This window comes from Pyxicephalus adspersus, chromosome W (genome assembly GCF_032062135.1).
Source record: "Pyxicephalus adspersus chromosome W, UCB_Pads_2.0, whole genome shotgun sequence".
Classification (NCBI taxonomy): Eukaryota; Metazoa; Chordata; class Amphibia; order Anura; family Pyxicephalidae; genus Pyxicephalus; species Pyxicephalus adspersus.
Genome location: NC_092870.1, coordinates 3,021,825 through 3,045,461, shown reverse-complemented (window position 1 = coordinate 3,045,461; position 23,637 = coordinate 3,021,825). Strand labels below are relative to the sequence as shown.

The following is a 23,637-nucleotide window of genomic DNA, read 5'->3' as shown; positions in this document are numbered from 1 at the left end:
TATATAGTGGGCCAAGGTCTAAAATGGCATTGAAACCTTCATAAACACCCAGGAAACTGTAGACTGGCTCAGTGCACAAACTAAGGGCGACGTGGTTTGAAAGGACACCCTTCCTAAACTATATAGAGAGTCCAGGAGCCTCTTCGTTCTTGGCACAGCCTAGCTTCTCTTGGTTTTTGCTGCAATTTTACCTTCCAGAAAAATGTACAGGTCATGGATGACCTGGCGGGACAGGCATAAACACCTTTTGACATTCTGGTCATTGGTTTGAGGATCCAAAAAAAAAAAATGAGTTTGTTGGCACAAAGCAATAAAATATGTTTGGCACTAAGTTAAATTGTCCTTGGCATTTTTCTATACAAAATGACTAATACGATTAGAATCATGTAAACACATAAATAAAGCTAACTTTCTGGTATGTAAGAGTGCTTGACCCTGCTTGTGAGCTTGGCAATCAATGTGCTTTGATGTTGTGCTTGGCAACCTGGAGCTCCTTCCATCACCATCAGGTGTGTTAGAATGAGTATGCAACTCAGCTGGACAACTAATTGAAAACAGTTTGTACAGCAAGTGGAAGTGTGTTTGTATAAAACACGGCTAAGATCAGGCAGCACAGCACAATGACAACAAACCTATAACACTACCACAAATGAACAGATGAGTTTTGTGGCAGCAAATCAACATGAGTGCAAATGTCAGAGTAATAAATATGTACATAATACATTCAAAAAACAATATGTGACAATGTGACTTTGAAAATGGGACACAGGCAAACAGGGGGTTCAAGTAGCAGTTCGGAGTGAAAACCATGCAGACATTTGTACTGGACTGTGGATGCGGACAGAACAGAGAGCAGGTGTGCGCTAATTAATTGCTATGATCTCACCATTGACAGCTTAACAGATCCTCCTGAATCGTGCAGCTGAAAACTAATCATTTATCAAGGCAGGAATCCGGCTGGCATATGAAGGTGCATGTACTAGCACTCGGCTCTGGCCTGCGGAAAAACGGCTCGTATATTGGAGCGTACGCGCATTTCATTGATAAATCAGGGCCATATAGTCAGTTGTGAGTGTGATTGGATACCTTACTCTCACATGAAGATACCATGGTTGGCAGCTCAGTAGTAGTAAATAAATAAAATCATAAATAAATACAGAAAGAGCAAACAGCTGATTTGGATTTGACGGACCCCTTGGTCTCTGGGGTCTCCAAAGTGCGTGTCACTCCATACAAATTACAATTCGTGGACACTCCATCTTATCAATGTCTCTATCACATTCTGATGCCCATCCAAAAATTTATTTTAAGCACATGAAACCCTGGCTGCTCTCACCTTGTCTCGCCATGATTCTTGTTCGCTGACATGCCAGTTCCAATCTGCAGGAGCACGCAGAAAGTCTTGCCTGCTGGAGAAGCAAGCTCCGCCCTCACTTTAAGACTAGCCAATGACAGAACAGGACAATGCGGGTGAGGCTGCATCTTTTGCCTAATTGGAATGGAAATTGCTGCAAGCTCACCGCAATACTTCCTACTACAAGCAGCGAGAGTTCTACAAAGATGTGACACAAGCATGTAAGGGAAAGAGAAACTCCAGGGTGACACCAAATACACAGATCATTTACAGATATGGGAGCTGTGGATTTGTGTCCATCCAGTCCTCGGTGCTATACAGCCCTGTGCCACAGCACAGCTCTGGGATGAGGGGATGACCTCTGCCGTCTCTGCTGACGTTGTCCCTGCAAAAAGAGGGTTTATCTACTTGTCACTCTGCTCTCTCCTCCTGTCAGTTTGCTATTGATTGCAATTTGATTGCTTCCTAGTGCTGGTTCTTCCTCTTCCAATCTGAGCTGTGATGTACAGGGACTACAAGAGCCTGATCAGGACACATTCAGGTGCATTTAAAATGCAAATATTCAGTGATGTATGAAGGTATTCAGAATACATTTTTTCTTATTTGCTCCTCTTTTGATTCATTGATGAAAAAAAACTGTCAGAAATCCAGTGAGCTCATAAGATGTTATTAGCCTTGTCTAGGTTTCTCTGTGGACTTTTAAACACCTCCCACATGATATGGAAATGACTTAAGAAAGAGTTGTTCTCTATTATTAAAGCACTTCCTGGCCTAGGGTGATAACGTTGGTCCTGTATAGTTACAGAACAGTGACCATTGGCACATGAGTACAGGATGTATGTTATTGGCAGGATCACCAGATTATGGCTGCATCAAATTCTCAGGGCGCTGATGGTGATCAGCAGACCATGCATGTTAAAAAGGTCACTTCATTGACTTTATTGAAAGCCTGAGTAATCAAGGGACAATGTAGGTGCACAACTGGGACACAGGAATGTAGTGTTGTCAACTACAACTGGAGTTTTTTTTTTTTGCATAATTTTTGTATTAATGTACAGCGCTGCGTAATATGTTGGCTCTAAATGAATCATTGAATCATATTTATTAGCCACCTGGGTGTTTCACTGATGTCTAGATTTCTGTACCAAAAGCAGTACACTGTTTTTCATGAAATTTTTTTTTTTTTAATTGTAGACCTGTAACTTACAGAAATATGTCCGAACAGGGTTCTAGTAGATATCATGAATATAAAAAAATTTTTTTATAAAACAAACAAAAAAATCTTTAAAAAAAATTGTGTATAATGTAATGTAATTGTACAGTAGCTTATATAATATATATATATAATACAATTATATATATATTATATAAAGATTTCTTTGTATTGGACTCAATACAGCTTTTTTGTATTGAGTTCAAAGCAAAGTTATTTGAATTTCCTGCCCCGCCTCCCGCCCGCACGTCATTAGGGATCACCGAGGGACACGTACACGCAACTCGAACAGAGAAGAGAAGAAGAAGCCAGCGGAGAAGACAGGCACCCAACGTTGGAGAGGGAGATCGAAGCTGGAGAACGACGCTGGAACAACAGAACACAGGATGATCACAGCGGGAACAGGTAAGTGATGGCTTTTAACCACCTGAGAAAAGTTTGGGGTTAACACTTTCTGCAAGTGTTTTTACCCCGAACCAAGGTCGGCTTTAATGACCGGGTGGTTAATAATAATAATAACAATAATATTTGTAAGGAAAAATAGCAAGGAATACCTGATATGGAGGTTTCAGTTTGCATTCACATAACTGCTGCTATACACTTCTGTGATTGGGCATCAGCTACAGTACAGCTGTAAAAAAACAGCAGGATTAACATAATTATAGGATTAACATAATTATAACATACAGACAGAAGTATTTTAAAACCGTGAGGTTTGCAGATTTATGGTTACATTTTCAGCCCAAAATTTAGGGGTTCACCCATTCTTCCCTTTTAATGAAATCCACAATATAACCTGTAGGGCCCCCCTGTGTTTTTCTTCATTGATTAAGGTGCCACTTGGTGGCCATATGTTATCATTATAATCCTATTCCCCAAAGAATCCAGAATTGGGATTTGATTGTAATGCAGAATTAGGAGAATTCACGGATCAAACACGTTCCAAAAAAACGCATCCTTGTAAGTGCCACAGTTCACACACCGCACCTTGTAATGTGACTGGAGGACAAAGGGGGGTCATGTGTTCCTTTGTGGCCAATGGGCTGCCTGAAAGTATAACAAAAGTCGTCCTAGGTCATCTCCGGTTGGCCAATCAAGACACTAAACCTGGCAAAGATGTTGGCGATTGAGTAATAAGGGAGATCGCAGTTCTTGCATCGCTGGAGGAGGGGTGCTTTGACTAGAAGTACAGCCATACTGCGCATATTATTATGCAAAACCCTGTTGCATATCTTGGCACTGCACTCACTGTATGCCCTCTGTCTTCTAAGCTGAATTGCATGGGTGGTGCTCATTATTTTAATCTTTACTGTCTGGAAACATTTTTTTTATGCGGGGGATATTTTATATTATTAGAGTAGTGTGTGGTGGATATCTCTATATTTTGATTGTGCCTAATTCTGGTTTATTTACTGGTAATTAAATAAAAGACATAGAAAGATAGAGTTTTTGGCACAAATATAGAAAATATAATTTGTAGTACAAGTTAACATACAAAATTATGAAGGAATTATATCCTTTTTACCCATAAGTCATAATATTCCCTTATGACCTCTACAGGATTTGATTAATTTTTACACAGAGTTACAAAAAAAACAATTACAACCTTTTCTCTGTATGTCACAATAGTTTCCTGCAATACATACAAAGTTTTGTTAAGGCCTGCTGTGGCACTATACAAGTTTCAGCTAATATTAAACAAATATACATCACCATACAAAGGTTAAGTAGGTATGAACCCTTTCATATCAACCGTAGTACCCTACGCGTTTCGCCATAGTGGGCTTCTTCAGGGGTAGTGATAGGTCAATAAAAAGTTCTCTATGTATACATACGGGGTTCAGGTGATCTAAATTTACAAACATAAATGAAGGGGTTCAATACACTTCAATGTTCAACATTACAAAAATCATATATTTCATTCAATTTTGTTCAGGCAGTGGAATTATTAGGGAATAACACCAATAGTATAATAATATTAGTGAAATAGAAACAGATAAAACTGATTTTTAGAAAGATATGCTACATACATAGATCATATGTGAGTAACGAACCAGATCATAGAATTACCAAATATATATAAAGTAGAAATAATTATAATTATCAAACTTACATAATTCAAAATATGGCTTAATCTTGGAGGAAAGATGAAGTGAACCTCAGAATAGAGATGATCCGTTGAAAAGGTCAGAGGAAATAGGGTAGTGTAGTAGAATCCCCTTTATAAGTATAGTCTCTGCAATTTAAGAAGTATTTCTGTTTATATCTTTATATATAATCATATAATATATGTATAAGTGAAGTTAAAGAGTAAGTAAGAATTGCTGTCCTACCTGAAAATGTAGTAGGCTCTATTTGAAAATGAAGTAGGCTCTATTTTTAATATGATGCTGAATGGTAGCACAGGTCAAACAAGTCTCAGTTTCCAGGAAAAGATAGTACATAATCCCTAGTAGATGCAGTCAGCAAAATAGGTTTGCCATATATGCTTCCACAGTGTAAGTACTAAAAATGAAACAATATTATGTTTTTTCTATTAGGTATGGTATTCATAATCATAATGAATTATGTTTAGTAAAGGCAGAAGTGCCCATAAATGCAATGTACCTGGATTATATAGAGACATCTTCTCCTAGTGGTGCTGGAAAGGATTGTTTGCTTGTTTGAGATGCAGCCTTGATAGTGTTTCCTAAAGCTACGTACACACTTCCAATTATTATCGTTGGTAAACGAACGATGAACGATCCTGCACGATATCTGCGAACGATCGTATAGCACCGATCCTGTACATACAGATAACGACACGATCGTTCGCAGATATTGTACACACGATAGATGCAATCGTTTGAACGATACAGGAAGTGACGTGCACCACAGGAAGTGAATACTGTGCGCGAACGTTTGGATCAAACGAATAAAGATTCACCACACTGTTCCTTTCTCCCTATGTGCAATATGCCCTTCAAATTTTTGTCAAGGAAGAAGAAAGCGGCAATTGCTTTGATATGTCTGCTTGAAGAGGAGGAGGAGGTTAAGAAGAAGAAGAAGCGGCGAATGTGGTGCAAGGATTGGTTGTTGGATCGAGACAACATTTCACATGACGGTCTGCTACGGGGACTGCGCCACTCATCGATCCGCCGGTCCGGTCAACTATCCTCGTTCGTCGGCGTCGTTGGTTACTTTTTTTACGAACGATTTTTGCCCAATCGATCGTTCGACGTTCGTTCGTCGTTCATTTCCAACGATAAAAATTGGAAGTGTGTACGCAGCTTAAGTCGTCCTCCTTAATAGGAGGAAGGCATCCTAGGGATCACCCACACTCCACGTGCACATAGGCAGCGTGGGGATGCCTGTGGGGGCTGGCCTGGTGATGCTGGGATGAGTGGCAGCTCCTAAAGCGCCGCCCTTTCAAACCTCATCACTTCTTAGAAGAGGGTGGTTCTCTTGTCACTCGTCTCAGTGCTAGAGATAGCAGGCAGCCGTCTCCAGGCCAGCATCCCCATCTAAGAAGACAGGGACATACAGGGAAAGGGCAGAGCCATCCCCAGTGAGGGGTAGGCTTGCCTGAGTTGCACCCAAGCATTCCAGGGTGCCCCTGTCCCTGTAAGTCGGGTGAGAGGGGGGGCGCCCTCTATTTGTTTTGAATGAAAAAGTTAATACAGAGATTTAGAGATGAAAGAAGGAGCAAATATGATAATTAGGATAGACAGTATCTCATAAAGGATCAAGTGAATATTGGTTAGAAATGACAGGAAAGAGACAAAATTGTTTTTTTGCAGTTAAATATACATTCAGGATTATACATACATTTTGTTAAAGAATTGCTAGAAATATAATAAACATACTAATATGACTTTAAATTAATATTGAATACTGATTAATACTATAGAAAAGGTTTAAAGCTAAATACATCATTTAAGCCTGGATAATGGTTGGCTTTTATTAAAAAGATCCACTTAGTTTCTGCCTGTAATAGTTTTTTATCAAAAGTCTCCCCCTCTAGGATTCGGGGTTACTTTTTCTAATGCTGCAAATGAGATACTGTGGAGGTCAAAATTGTGCATTGTTCCTACGTGGTAGCTAATTGGAGTAACCATTTTACCATTTTTAATCGTGTATATATGCTCATAAGACTCGTTTTCTCAAAGGTCTTTTTGTTTTACCCACGTAAAATCTTTTGCATGAGCACAAAATAATGTATATAATGCCTAATGATTGGCGATTAACATGGTGATTGATCTTATGTGTAGTACCATTTGGTAGGGAAAGTGCTAGATTTTCATGGATCCATTCACACTGGCTACAGTGGCCACATTTGAATGTGCCCCAAGGTTTAGGGCACTTTGAGAATGGTGGATTGTATTCCTTGCCGTCTCTTTTCTATATAGAGATGTTGTAATGTGCAGGTCATCAGATATATTGACATATATGTCAAGAAAGGGAATTTGGTGAGGATGTATATTGTAGGTAAATTTCAGATTAAAGTCATTGTCATGAAGTGATTCAAGCATGTTTTTGAGAAGTTCAGGGGGGCCTGTCCAAATAATTAGGATATTGTCGATGAAACAACGCCATAAATAAATGTATTTATGATAACAATGGAATTCAGGTTTAGAAAATAATTGTTTCTCCCATTGTCCTAAATAAAGATTTGTGTATGATGGGGCACATTTGGTCCCCATAGCAACTCCTTGCGATTGTATGTAGTACTCATTGTTGAATGTAAATATATTACGCGTTAGAATATATTTGAGAAGTTTGACGATAAAGGTATTGTAAAAATGTAGAGTTAGATCGTTTGTTTATAGGATAGATGAAATTGTTTCTAATCCCTTTGAGTGGGGAATACTGCTGTAAAGAGCTTCAACGTCCACTGTGACTAGAGATGTGTTGGGGGGGACTATTTTGTTTTGTAGTATTTGGAGCAATTGAATTGTGTCCCTTAAATATGATAGTAATTGGGTCACAAGGGGTCTTAAGTAGGTATAAACTAAGTCGCTTGCTCTTGATGAGATGGAGTCAATGCCCGCTACAATTGGGCGACCTGGTGGGTTGATTAGATTTTTATGAATTTTGGGAAGACTGTAAAATGTGGGTATTACCGGATATTTATTCCATAAAAAGGCTTTAGTTTTAGTATCTATTGTTCCAGATGTGTGAGCCTCTCTAATGAGTAAATAGTATTCTTCATAGTAATTCTTGGCTTCTGCTTGATTGAACATAATATTATTTCATTTTTAGTACCTACACTGTGGAAGCATATATGGCAAACCTATTTTGCTGACTGCATCTGCTAGGGATTTTTTACTATCTTTTATCTGGAAACTGAGACTTGTTTGACCTGTGCTACCATTCAGCATCATATTAAAAATAGTCTACTTCATTTTCAGGTAGGACAGCAATTCCTACTTACTCTTTAACCTCACTTATACATATATTATATGATTATATATAAAGATATAAACAGAAATTCTTCTTAAATTGTAGAGACTATACTTATATAGGGGATTCTACTACACTACCCTATTTCCTCTGAACTTTTCAACGGATCATCTCTATTCTGAGGTTCACTTCATCTTTCCTCCAAGATTAAGTCATATCTTGAATTATGTACGTTTGATAATTATAATTATTTCTACTTTATATATATTTGGTAATTCTATGATCTGATTCATTACTCACATATGATCTATGTATGTAGCATATCTTTCTAATGAATATGAATATACTATTGGTGTTATTCTCTAATAATTCCACTGCCTGAACAAAATTGAATGAAATATATGATTGTTGTAATGTTGAACATTGAAGTGTATTGAACCCCTTCATTTATATTTGTAAATTTAGATCACCTGAACCCCGTATGTATACATAGAGAACTTTTTATTGACCTATCACTACCTATGGGTAAAAAAAAGGTATAATTCTTTTATAATTTTGTATGTAAACCTGTACTACAAATTATATTTTCTATATTTGTGCCAAAAACTCTATCTTTCATTTAATTACCAGTATGCGTGGGGATAGCAAATTTCACAGGGCAACTCTTTTGCTTTTTAGAAAGGTTCTATCAAAAAAAGCTGCGCGTGAAAATGATCCACCCGAGGGGCGTGTACAAAGGGGCCTGTGTAATGACATCATTGGCAGCACAGTGTGATAGCTGTGTGTGAAATGCTGCATGTCGTATTCTGCAGTCTAACAACTCACTGTGTATAAACCTTCATATCTCCTAAACCCAACCGACTTTCCTACTTTGAACGCCAATTTTTTTTTGGAAAGGGGAGATGTACAAAACCAAAAATGTAGGTGCAAGTGGGGGACACCTGTGGTTAACACCCCCTAAAATTTCATCGCTATGGTGCCATCAGAACATAAAAAACTGTGCCCATCAAAACGTGCTGCCTAATTTAACGTAACTGTCCACTTCCAATACTTGAACCACAAGTCGTAGGAAGGCGTAGGAAACAGAAAATGTAGGCAGGGGACACCTGTGGGTAATATCCTTTAAAATGTTATTACTATGGCATCATCAGAACATAAACAAATCTGTCCATCAAAATGCGCTGCCCTGTTACACATTGCGGTCCAGGGCAGTTAGGGATTTAAGGAAACAGACAAGCAACCACAGGTGTTACCCACATGCACCTTTAATTTTGTTTACCTGTGCCCCCTTTCCAGAGAAATTGGGGTGCAGGCATAAGAAGCGAACAACAATGTGTAACAGGGCAGCTCGTTTTGATTGGCAGAATTTTTTATGTATTTATATATTGAGCTCCTTCTCCATTACTTATTTAAAATGATGTCACATCCTGTCATATCCATATATAGCTAAATTGTAATTAATGAGACTTTTAATGCATCAAAATATACACTACATCATTAGAATGCCAGCAAACTTTATTATGTTATACAAAAAAAACCTAAAACCACATTACAATGTAACACAATAACATAATGACAGTCATGAATAAAAACAGCAGTTACAGCTGCAATTAACATATATGTAATCTCTATGATCTTATGTATGGTTCAATTCAATTAAATTGAATCCTACATTTCCCTTTCTCCACTGTTAAAGAGAAATTGGGGTTCACAGAAGTTAAGCGTCCAGCTATGTGTAACAGGCACCCCGCCAGCCGCTCAGTCCCTCAGACCTAAGTGTCTGAAGATTTGACTCCAGGTGGCAGTGAGCAGTACTGAGCGTCTCCCCCTAGGAAGGGTTCTGTGGCATGAGGAAGGGGTAACCGCACCGCAACCTTACTGCCAACCGGAACGCAGCCTTAAAGTTTAGTGAGGGGACAAATTTATATTTGAGGCACCACAGCACACAGACAATTGGCAGTACCCTAATGCTCAACGCCATGGAAGTGGCCCCCTAGGGGGTCCCTAATATGCAAAATCAATTTGGGGACCCTGATCTTGAAATAGCCAATCACCACAAGTTTTACTTTATATAGAAGGGTAGATAACACTTTGTTTTGTTTGTTTTTTTTTTTTTTTTTAATCACAAAAAGGCAAAGCCCCTCCCATGCTGTCATTAGTGGAAATATGGCAATCTCACACATGCACAGTAATAGTCAATTTTGTTTTTTTACAAATACAGCAACATACGGTATGTCACAGATCTGTGTAAGTATTTTTTTTTTTTCATTTTTACTTCAGTTCCACTTTAATGAGAAAAGACCCCTGATTCTTATTAGGATTTTACATTTGAGACCCCGTATCCGGCAACATGTTATGTTCAGGGGGCTGTAATTAAGTTTAGTATCAGCTGTCGGGGTCCCCTGTGTACCCTGAAAATTCCAAGTTTGTACAACAATCAGTGTAGGATATGAAGATTTATACATTGGGGGTAAAGACAGCAGCATCGACACAGCTTTCATGCTGCTGCTGTCAAGGGGAACAATTACACTGGGGAACAATTTTGAACAATGTTTGTTGACTTCAATTTTTAAGCTTATTTACACAAAAATAGGTATGCTGATTCTGAAAGTGCAGTTAGTTTTCTTCTATCATGTCAGTTTTTTTCTCTACCGCTTACAGTGTGATAGTGTGGTCAGAGATTGTGTACTGCTCTACGTAGTGAATAAGCAAAATTTATTTTTCTACTTACACACGTATTTCCTTTCTTTCAGATCATGTCTGGCTCTGCTGTTTCTCATCGTAAGTGTCTAAACAACCCTGATTTATTTTGTTATATCTGTGGCAGTTTCATCATTCCCAGTCAAAGGGCGAACATTAGCACATTTGTAGAGCAAGCCTATTTGGCATATTTCATAGTTAAACTTGGTGATCAAGATAAGTCTTGGGCCCCTTATAAGGTTTGCAAACAGTGTCTCGAGGGTTTACGGATGTGGACAAAGGGAATACGTGATAAGATGCCATTTGGTTTGCCGAGAGCCAGGAGATCATTTTAGTGACTGTTACTTTTGTATAGTGAAAACTTCAGGATATAACAAGAAAAATAAATGTAACATAGAGTATCCTAGTCTACCATCGGCTATACGCCCAGTGGCTCATTCAGATAAAATCCCATTGCTGGTTTTCGTTACACTACCCTCTCTTGAAGAACATAATTATGGTGATGAACTAGGTGACAACAATGATGAAGAGTTTGATATTGAAGAGGACCCTGTTCGTAGGACTTGATCAGCATGAGTTGAGTGATTTGGCACGTGATTTAGGTCTATCGAAGAAGGCTTCAGAACTCCTAGCATCAAGACTGTGTGAGAAAAACTTACTTGAAAAAGGAACAAAGGTATTGTACTTTCAAACCAGAGAAATTGCATTTCTGCAGTACTTTAGAACTGACAGTGGCTTTGTGTATTGCCATAACATGTATAGAATGTGTTCTACTTCTCCTCACTGTATGAATGTGTATGTGTAGTTTAAAATAAAGTGAGCCACTTAGTTAGCCTCTTGGTAATGTTCAACATGTAAATGGGTGGAGAAAAAAAAAGAGGTTTGAGGCTCAAAGGTTTTTCATGCAAAAAGTGATGTAAATGTAAACATAAACATAGTGTCCAAGACCATAACAAAAATGAAAAATGCTTAACAGTGAATATAATGCAAACATTCTATGAGTGCAGCTAGTATTGGTATACCTCTGGGTAAATTCAAAGTTAATAATTCAAACAATACTTTAGGAAGTTAGTAACTCAAACAATACATTCAGATTCTAAGACTCTACAATGGAACATCTATAAATTATGTATATATTTAACTCATGTACCAGTAGTTAGGAACATGCCCCACATAGGGCAGTGTATATGTAGAGTCACTGCTGGTGATAATGCTAGATGTATATCATAAAGTATGATTAGGTATAATGGTAAAGAAATGGAGGTCAGATTAAATAAGTGAAGGTTGGTATATACATACCCAATATTTGATATAGTAGTTTGAGCTTTTCCAAGATGTGTTGATGTGCTTATCAGAACATCCATTTAAAAATACTAAGCCTTTTTTTGCACCTTTGTTTAGAGTATAGGTATGTCTGCTAAGTCATGCGAGAATTGATCCTTGCATCCATCAGCAAATGTTAGTAGGAGTAGGTAGGATAGAAGGTGTCTCCCTATGAATGTAGGTTTGAAGGGTAAATTGCAGGGATCAGGGTAAGTAAGATGTGAACGTAACTTCCTAGAGACAGTAGAGGGTATGGGTTGTAGATAGCTAGATAGGTAGGGAATTGTTATAGATAAATAAAGTGGGTTTACCTTGAGAGTGTAGGTATACCAGGTCAGTTGATGATGTCAAGGTAGGTAGGATAGGACAGTGCCTTTCTATAGATAAATAATTTTATATATTTTGTAAATGAGGTATATCTAAAATTGTCACCTATATTGTTTAGGGTTAATGAAAGTTTACCTTTAGGATGTGGGTTTAATAGGTCACTTGCAGAGATCAGCAGCGTTTAGATATGAATGAAGTTATACCGGGTCACTTGATATCAAGGTAGATAGGACAGGAAGGTGCCTTCCTATGGATAAACAGTTATATATATTTCTTTAAATGAGGTACATCTAAAATTATCACTTGTATTATTTAGGGTTAGTGAAAATTTACCTTTTGACTGTGGGCTTAATGGGTCACTCCAAGACTGCAGCAGCCTGCAGGGCTGTTCTAGTGAATGTGCGCATGAAGTGGCGTCTTTAAGAGCACGAGGGAGGAGGAGAGAGCGCGCCCGTGTTGTGGGCGGGCCTCCACCACCTCCTCCTGTGTGTTAGAGAATGCCCGTGACGTCAACGGGGCTCCACAATGCAGGGATACATTCGTCCCGCACCCCCCCTCCTCTTGCATTGGGTGATCTGCCCTGACAAGCTGGATGGCGCAGCATGTGTTGCACAAAAGCCTAAGCGCCTATAGCAGTGGCGCCCCCGTCCCCTGCAAGTCCCATTGAGGTGATTTCCCGACAGATGCAAGGACCTAAATGTATCAAGTGTTATATAAAGTATCTGTGAGATCTAATACTTGTGGATTCAACATCATGGCATATGTATTACAATAAATATTAAGATCTACCAAGAAAATACTTTCATTTTATGGTACATTGCACTGTTGCAACCAAAGAACAAATACTACAAAGTTTAGACACATATAATATGCATAAAAAGATTAATACACATAAATAAAAGGGTATAGTAGATATATACAAGGAGTCCCTGTGGGGATATAAGATAGATCATAGTACTATATTTCTAATATGCATGGCTCATTACTTGTGAATATTTGATATATAAGTAAGAGGGTGTAATGAAGTGTGAGAACCTGTTCGTGTCATGACTGGATTAAAGAAAAGATTTAAAGCTAATTGCTTCATTCAAGCCTGATGGGTATGTTGCTCTAAGATTTACTATCCATTTTGTTTCTACCTGTAGGAGTTTTTTTATCTAGGTCACCTCCTCTAAGATTTGGGAGTATGTGTTCGAGGCCAAAGAATTTGAGAACTTTTGGGTTGTATTGGTGCTTAATGCCTACATGATGGCATACAGGTGTAACTATTTTGCCCACTTCAATGGAGTGTATGTGTTCATAGATCCTCTTTTTAAATGGTCGTATCATTTTTCCTATATAAAAGGAGCCGCAGATGCAAGTAATCGTATTGATTACGCCCCTGGTATTGCAATCAATGTATGTATTGGGTCTATAGTTATTGCCAATTGGTAGGGTAATCATACATGATTCCTGGATCCATATATATGGGCTACAGTGTCCACATTTAAATGTGCCTTTGGTAGTTAAAGTATGAGTGGGTTCATCTTCAAGGTTAGGTTGATAACGAGAAGAGGTTAAATGATCTTTGATTTCGATTTTCTATAGGTGATTCGTGGTTTATTGCTGAGAATTTTGCTGACTTTGGGGTCAGCTACGAGAATATGCCAGTTCTGGGTAAGGGTATTGGTAATGACTGTGATTTTCATTATAGGTGGTGATCAATCTTACTGTATTAGGTGTGTTTTTTTGAAAGAAGGCCTTTTCTTTCATAATTCATGGCTCTATTAAAGGATCTTTTAAGTAAGTTTTTAGAGTAACCTCTAAGCAATAGTCTTTCTTGTAATAATTTTGCTTCATACCTAAAGTCTGATTCATGGCTGCAGTTTCTTTTCAGCCTCAAGTACTGGCTGAAAGGTATGCTTTCAATTAGAGGTTTTGGGTGTGCACTTTGCGCATGTAAAATTGTGTTTCCCGCTGTGGGTTTCCAAAAGAGTGTTGTTGTGACTGTATTGTTGGAGTCTATCTTAATAAAAAGGTCGAGAAATGGTAATTGAGTTTTGCTGTAGTCAAGAGGGAACTTTAAGTTGAATTCATTCGATTCCAAAAACTCCACACGTAGAGGTTCTAAGCCTGTCCAAAACATTAACACATCGTCAATATAGTGTTTCCAGGTTAGGATGAATTTAATAAATTTATTGATATGGGGGTCTGAGAAAATTTTTTTTCCCATTCTCCCAAGTATATGTTGGCATATGATGGTGCCAACAACACAATAGACCTAAATACAAAGGAATACCTCTCCATCAAAAATCCTACAATACCTACATTCTATGCACTACGGAAAATTCATAAAAACGCAGTACATTCCTCAGGACGCCCAATTATTTTAGGTATTGGATCCCTAACTGCGAATGCCAGTGAACTAATTGATACATACATCCTCCCTTTAGTTACCAAATTACCCTAATATCTTCAAGATACAATAGATGTATTGAAACTTACACAAAATATGACAGTTCCCAAAGACACCCTGATTGTAACAATTGATGTAGAGTGTCTATACAACAGTATACCACACTAATTGGGCATACATACCATGGCGGAATGCCTTAAGAGAGCATACCCCCTAGCGAAACCTCAAAGCGAATTTGTCATATTCTTACTAACCTTAAAACTTGACAAAAACACATTTACTTTTGATAGCAAGATCTACCTTCAAAAGCAGGGTGTTGCAATGGGAATGAAATGCGCACCATCATATGCCAACATATACTTAGGAGAATGGGAAAAAAATGTTCTCAGACCCCCATATCAATAAATATATTAAATTCATCCTAACCTGGAAACGCTACATTGACGATGTGTTAATGTTTTGGACAGGCTCAGAACCTCTGTCGTAAAGATCATTTAACCTCTAGTCGTTATCAACCTAACCTTGAAGATGAACCCACTCATACTTTAACTACCAAAGGCACATTTAAATGTGGACACTGTAGCCCATATATATGGATCCAGGAATCATGTATGATTACCCTACCAATTGGCAATAACTATAGACCCAATACATACATTGATTGCAATACCAGGGGCGTAATCTATACGATTACTTGCATCTGCGGCTCCTTTTATATAGGAAAAACGATACGACCACTCAAAAAGAGGATCTATGAACACATACACTCCATTGAAGTGGGCAAAATAGTTACACCTGTATGCCATCATGTAGGCATTAAGCACCAATACAACCCAAAAGTTCTCAAATTCTTTGGCCTTGAACACATACTCCCAAATCTTAGAGGAGGGGACCTAGATAAAAAAACTCCTACAGGTAGAAACAAAATGGATAGTAAATCTTAAAGCAACATACCCATCAGGCTTGAATTAAGCAATTAGCTTTAAATCTTTTCTTTAATCCAGTCATGACACAAACAGGTTCTCACACTTCATTACACCCTCTTACATATATATCAAATATTCACAAGTAATGAGCCATGCATATTAGAAATATATTACTATGATCTATCTTATATCCCCACAGGGACTCCTTGTATATATCTACTATACCCTTTTATTTATGTGTATTAATCTTTTTATGCATATTATATGTGTCTAAACTTTGTAGTATTTGTTCTTTGGTTGCAACAGTGCAATGTACCATAAAATGAAAGTATTTTCTTGGTAGATCTTAATATTTATTGTAATACATATGCCATGATGTCGAATCCACAAGTATTAGATCTCACAGATACTTTATATAACACTTGATACACTTAGGTCCTTGTATCCGTCGGGAAATCACCTCACTGGGACTTGCAGGGGACGGGGGCGCCACTGCTATATGGCGCTCAGGCTTTTGTGCAGCACATGCTGCGCCATCCAGCTTGTCAGGGCAGATCACCCAATGCAAGAGGAGGGGGCGGGACGAATGTATCCCTGCATTGTGGAGCCCGTTGACGTCACGGGCATTCTCTAAGACACAGGAGGAGGTGGTGGGGGCCCGCCCACAACACGGGCGCGCTCTCTCCTCCTCCCTCATGCTCTTAAAGACGCCACTTCATGCGCACATTCACTAGAACAGCCCTGCAGGCTGCTGCTGTCTTGGAGTGACCCATTAAGCTGTAAGCCGTGTACCGGGGGCTTTCTAGGATCCAGCGAAATCACAAACAGGAAAGGCAACACAGACACCAGTTTATGTAAAACAGAACGTACTTTACTGAGTAATATAACAATGAACAAAATTCCAAATATAAAGACAAAGAAAATTACATTACATACACTCAGCCCAGAGGACAGCACAGCTCCCTCCTTCAAAATTGGTTCTTATGACCTGCCACATACATAGACCCTAACTTACTAGCTACTGAAGGTCTAATCTCAGTCTCTGGTATTTCAGGCGCCAATCCTATAATGCGGTGCGTGCACGATTTTACTGACCCGGGTCTTGTTCTGGATCCAATGATGTCTTTAAACTGAACAACAGCAACAAGTCTCTTCAGCAAACATCATCAACTGACCTGGTATACCTACACTCTCAAGGTAAACCCACTTTATTTATCTATAACAATTCCCTACCTATCTAGCTATCTACAACCCATAACCTCTACTGTCTCTAGGAAGATACGGTCACATCTTACCCTGATCCCCGCAATTTACCCTTCAAACCTACATTCTTAAGGAAGACACCTTCTATCCTACCTACTCCTACTAACATTTCCTGATGGATGCAAGGATCAATTCTCGCATGACTTAGCAGACATACCTATACTCTGCAAACAAAGGTGCAAAAAAACGCTTAGTATTTTTAAATGGATGTTCTGATAAGCACATCAACACATCTTGGAAAAGCTCAAACTACTATATCAAATATTGGGTATGTATGTTGTGATACCAATGCAGGAGTGGTGGTGGAAGGGAGGTATATTTGCCCAAGATTCCTCTCCTATGTGAAGTAGCAGGTGGAAGACTCTCACCTGCGAGGTAATTAATGAAACAGTACTGAGGGTGGGGATATAACAGAGCCAGGAGCTCAGTCAGTCTCTCTGCCTGGGGACACAGAAAGTTGGTCTATGCGAATGAACAGAAACCTGAGTAAAAGGGTGCTGAAAGCTTTGTTTTGATCTGACAGGGAGAAGCCCTCCAGCTGATAGACAGGAACGTTTATTTATTTATATTTATAGGTGCTCCATTGTAGAGTCTTAGAATCTGAAAGTATTGTTTGTATTACTAACTTCCTAAAGTATTGTTTGAATTATTAACTTTGAATATACCCAGAGGTATACTAATACTAGCTGAAAATTTGCATTATAATCACTGTTAAGCATTTTTCATCTTTGTTATGGTCTTGGACACTATGTTTATATTTACATTTATTATGATGATGAATTTTATTTGATTTATATTATAATTCAGTTTTCATTTCGTTTTGTTGTATATTCCTGACATGTTACATCTCTATACATATAGACCGTTAAGCACGCATTAATATCTATCCCTGAGGAAGCCCTACGTGGCGAAACGCGTTAGATTTTTCCACGCCACGGCACAGTCATATGAACGGTTATACGGTTACGTTAATAACCCTTTGATGAAACTCATAATGTATAGTATAAACAAATATTCTGTTTTGTGAAATGTTAACAGGACGGAAGAAAAAATATTATTTTTTTATGTGTATTAGATGGCTTATGTATACAATAATCAATCAATACACTTCACTTTTTGCATGAAAAACCTCTGAGCCTCAAACCTCTTTCTTTTCTCCACTCATTTATTTATTGCCATAACATACCTGGTTTAATGGAGGAATTGGGAATTCCAATCTATAACTCAACCGAATGGCGACTATTCATCGATAGCTCAAAACAGAGCTTAAAGTGTGTCCTCCTTCACAATGGCAAAATATTTGGGTCAGTCCCAATTGTTTTAATGCAAGCTCGCCAGTGTAAAGCTGCCGGAGATGCGCGGCTCCGGCCGCGAGCTTTTTCAGTTGCTGAATAGCGCGACGGCGTATGATTTCGGATCGCGAATACGAATGCGCGAGCGATCATCCGATTCTGCTTGATGAATCAGGGGCATTGAGTCGTTACAATATCACCAACACAATTGGGTGATCTGTGTTGACCTTAAAATGGTATGCTTCCTTCTTGGTCAGCAATACGGATACAGCAAGTATCCCTGTTATCTGTGCATGTGGGACAGCAGAGCACGTGAGAGGCATTGGGTGGAAAGGAATTGGCTTACAAGATCTGCCCTAAAACCAGGTGATCCAAACATTCTACATGAGCCACTTGTTGTTAGAAAGAATATTTTATTCCCGGCTCTGCACATGAAACTGGGTCTGATGAAGCAGTTTGTTAAAGCTTTGCCAACTGAAGGAGACTGTTTCAAGTACCTCATTTTGGCTTTTGCTAGCCTGTCATTAGAAAAAATAAAGGTTGGTGTGTTTGATGGTCCACAGATTCGGCAGCTCATCAAAGATGAACAATTCATCCGGACAATGTCAGAAGTCGAAAAGAATGCTTGGTTATCATTCAAAGCCATTGTCAAGGACTTTCTTGGAAACACACAAGCAAATATTTACAAAGAAATTATCCAGAAACTCTTGGGAGAGCTACTAAATGCTTGGTTGCAATATGAGCATCAATGATGCATTTTCTGCATAGCCATCTTTTTAACTTCCTGGAAAACCTTGGTGCAGTCAGTGATGAGCAAGGTGAATGATTCCACCAAAATTTGAAGGTCACGGAAGGATGGTATCAGGGTAGATGGGATGTACATATGATGGCTGACTATTGTTGGAGCATCAGGCGGGATTGTCCTAACACTGAACATTCCAGGAAAAGCTATAATTTGTATGTAAAATTTGTATTTTTTTTTTAACAGAAATGGAGGGTACCCTGTATCGTAAAAACTGGGTGTAATAGCAAAAAACTAGGGTCATTTCTGGATTCACTACCCAAAAAACAAGTGTAAGATCAAAAAAAAAAAATTAAAAAAAATTAAAAAAAATGTGTTTCCTAGTGTAATCTCACCATACAAGGTAAGCGGGGAGCAGACACAGCTGATTGCAGAGGTCTATAGTACACGCCCACTCTTAGGGAGCTAACACTGAGCGTGCTCAGGAAGCTCCCTCTCCTTCTGGTAGCACGATCTAATGAATAAAGATAGGAGATGCGCGCGCAGACACCACTGACTGTGACATTATCGTACACGCTCATTCCGCTGGTAGCACAAATTCCAAACGTAGGATTTTCTCATAGCGTCACTGCTTCTTCCTTTCTCTGATTAACTGGCGAGTCCTTCAGGTTAGTCCCGCCTCTCACATGCAACTAAAGGAAGCAGCCGCCGCCAGGCATACACAGGTGTTCTCTGCATTGTGAGGGATGGCCTGCGATGTTTAAGGATAGGTAATCTCCTTGCAAAAAAATGGAAGATGGCCGCCCCGGCCGGGATCGCGTTCTTCTGGACGACCGCCATCGTCTTAGCACGGAGCTGCCGGAGCCTTGAGACGACGGGTTATCCAGAGGACTGGAATGACACCCAGCCCAATGTGACCCGACCGGGACTGTTCTTGTCGGCCACCATTCCCTATGAGGAGGCAGAACTGGGACTAACTAATCTACCGACCCAGACTATGGTCGCCACCGAGGACTCCACAACGCCGCCTGTTATCAACTCCAGTGAAGGTAACAGCCTAACAGTCATTCATATAAGTCGGCGGACAGGGCCTGTCTAGCCTGCTCCCTGGGTTAGACCAAAGTCCCGCCCCCATTTTACTTATTTGCCCCCATTTTACTTTTTTCAAGATCCAACCCCTGAGTTTCTGAGGGACAAAAACGAAGTGCCAAATTAGGTTCTTTGCTTTCTCTCCCCTTTTTTTTTTTTTTTCTTGCCTCTCCCCCTTCACCAAGATTTTTTAAAATATACCCGTATGTATTATATACATCAATCAGGGGTGAATGTTAGTTACCAGTCAGCCCAAATATTATACCCCCTGACAGGTGTAATAATGCCATTCATGATCTGGATACAATGACCCCAGACAATGGGGAAGGGGGGTTGAGTCAGTTCTTCGACTTGATATTTTATGCAGTAAAAATAGAATGATTGAAAAAAAATACACTTGGGTGGAGGGGAGGTTGTTCCAGCCCAGCTGGTCTGTTCACACAGAAGAGGTGCTATAGTACAATTTGCTGAATGTTATTTCTAACCATGATAGAAAGTTGCATCACATTTGGGGCTGCAAACTGATCAGAGTGCCCTGTGATGACCCCTGACCACCACCAGACACCCCTACAATGGGAACCTGAATGTGAGACCTGGACCATGGATTGATGAAAAAAAGTGGCATCTAAAAACAGCAGTCAGCTGGCTTTTAAGGTCATATCCTCCTTAAAGCCTGGGGCCAAAACCCACTAGCTGCTTAGTGCAGTGAGCATGAAAGCGCAAGGGCTTTGAACACTTCAGGTTCAGTTTGTCATTTGTTAAGGGTGAGGAAAATATAAGGGTTGCAATAGTCACCCGTAGTCCCTATAAAGAGGGACTGTAACTGCACAATACTATCACACTAGGATTGAGCAGTGTCATGTGACAGAGGTTACAATTCTGCTCAGTGTCTAGTTGTAAAAAGGTCTTTAAGTCCTGAATATAGAACATATTTTGATTATAATTTTATGTTTCTCATTTTTCTTTACTTAAAATCCTATTTTTATACATAGTTTTAGGAAGCTCCACCACTGAAAAGTATGTCGCAAGTGCAATGGCCGCAATCACAACAGCAGAAATTCTTCTATCAAGCAAAATTATATCAGCAACCTTACAGACTTCTGAAATGACAACAACCCCCCCCAGGAATAGCACCTCTGACATGTCATGGACCAAGTTCAGTATCATAATATTGGCCATTATTCTGATCGTGGTGGTCCTGCTGATGGGTTTCATAGGCGCCGTGTTCGTCTACAGGGAGTATCGGAACCGCAAACTCAACGCTCCCTTCTGGACCATCGAACTGAAAGAGGACAACATCAGCTTCAGCAGCTACCATGACAGCATCCCAAACGCGGACCTTTCTGGCCTTCTGGAGTACAATGCCACTGAAATCACTGCCAATGGGCAGCTTTCCTTTTCTGCTTCTATCCATGGCTAAAAACCCTGTTCCTCTGCCCAGTACACTGGGATGTCAATGTTGTTAATTTAATGAACTGTATATATCGGGCAATTAACTAAATGTGATGTTCAGGACTAATAATGGCATTATATACTGTTTTTTTTGTTTTTGTTTTTTTTAAATTTATCAAAGCGTGGCTAGATTTTTCACTTAAACAAAAAGGTCGGGGGGAAATATTCCTGTTTCCCTTATGCCTTTTCTTGAAAGACAGTATCTTCACTAAGTCTCTATTAGCCTAATAATCACACAGATCTTAAATAACAGGATCTTTATTAACAAAGAACCGAATGAACAAGTAATCAACAATTGTTCCAATTAAGCTCAATAATAATCACATAGACAAAGTAAAATGATACGTTACGCAAAGAGTCCGTCCTCTGTACCCTGCACCTTTGAGAGAGAATAAGAGTAAGTAAGAAAAAGAGGTCTAAGAGGCATAGGATGTATATTGGAGAATAGGAGATTTAGGAGAAGAGGCATAGAATGTATATAGGCATATAGGAGGCTAAGAGAATAGGAGAGGGATTTGTGGCTGTTGTCCCTTCTTATACATCTCCAGGACCCCTGGCCACATCCAGTCACACCCATGCATCCACCCCTTTACTCAGGGGTCCTCCCGACTCTAGAAACACTCTGTTCCCTGATGTCTGCTGATATTCTCCAGTAGGTGGTGCTGTTATATTGAGGGCAAGTCCTTTGAGTTGGTCCTGGCTTCCTTGATGTCATCCTATAACAGTGATGTTTACACACCTGTCAGGATATTCCAGCTCACAGAGAGGTGTTATCTCAACCTCCCACTGTAATCATTCTGTTGGTTTCATTCCCAGAGGCTTTTCAGAGTCAACCCCCATCAAGTTCCATCAACAGCCAGTTTGCATATGAGTGCTAATTTCATGCCACCCATGTTGCGCCTTCCAACATATGCCCCTTTGTGCCTGAATAGCACACCACCATCACCCTCAGGCGGAGCTGTCATGCGCAATATCACCTTGTGAGTCACTCTTTGTCTTCCTCTCTGTCGATGTCTTCAGGGCCACAGGATCACCATAGTGTGCAATCAGTTACCATTTATTCTCTCTCATTTCCAAGTACCCTTCCAAGGGCAGGGTATAGAGGAGGAATTTATTTATCACTACAATAATAATGAATTCATGTTAAAAAAAAAAATAAATAAATAATTGCAAAGACATTATCACACAAAGTTCAGTGTACCCACAGCTTGGGATCATGCAAGTACTACTGATATGTCTTCCTTTGCTGTAGTTTTTGTATATCAGGATCTCTGCTTGACTGTAAAGACTTTATTTTATGAACCGACCTTACAATCAACTTAGAGACTTTATAGATAGACCTTATATAAATGTCAGATCCATTAACATGTAACTTTGTACCAATGACAAGGCAACATCAAAAACAAAAAAAAATAATAATAGAACCACATTAATCAGATTATTCAAAACCACATTAATTCCACCCAAAAGGCCCAAATATCTTATTTTCCTTTTAGTTATAGTATACTATTATGGTGGCATTATCACCCTCTTGTTGTAGCCATCTCAGGAGGTTTTCCTATGTGTCCCATCCTGTCAACCACTCCTGCAGCTTCCTTCCCATACCCAATGCCAGGTATCCCATAAATAGGACTATTGTAGTTAACATTAGGGGGCAGATTGGTAATGCTTGGGATTACATATTTCCATCTTCCAATATTTGCCTTGGTGTCTGGATTTCAGAGATATTGCGCATAGTACCCAATGCCCCTCTAGCTACTGTCATGTTTACCAAACAACCCAGTTCCACGATCAGTATCCTAGTGGCATTCCATAGGACAAGGAGACAAGCCATTCTATGGCCTAACTACTAAACTGGTACTTTATACTTTGGCACAATCTCCCTATCCAGAACATAAACTGTAGAATCTTTCCAACCATTTTATCAATTGTAATCAACCAATCCTCCATGGTACAAAATCTATCTTACTGTTGTAAAAGCAAAAATAAAAAAATATATATACATATATACGCAATAGCATTAAAGCTCACTATTACATTGTGCATATTTTGATTATCATTCGTCTATACATTTGAAATCTAAAGCTACGTACACACTTCCAATTTTTATCGTTGGTAAACGAACGACGAACGATCCTCCACGATATCTGCGAACGATCGTATGGCACCGATCCTGTAC

General features: G+C 39.2%; 1 protein-coding gene and 1 long non-coding RNA gene across 2 annotated transcripts in view; both read left to right on the top strand.

The window, feature by feature from the left end:
• LOC140342784 (uncharacterized) overlaps window positions 1-23,637 on the top strand; it is an 830,340-nt gene that overhangs the window by 168,886 nt on the left and 637,817 nt on the right. The gene's annotated exons all lie outside the window — the stretch shown is intronic.
• LOC140342829 (uncharacterized) lies at window positions 19,473-21,545 on the top strand. The gene is made up of 2 exons (XM_072429192.1): window positions 19,473-19,966; window positions 20,999-21,545. Exons 1-2 carry the CDS (start codon window positions 19,714-19,716, stop codon window positions 21,424-21,426), a joined length of 681 nt encoding a protein of 226 aa, XP_072285293.1. The 5' UTR covers window positions 19,473-19,713; the 3' UTR covers window positions 21,427-21,545.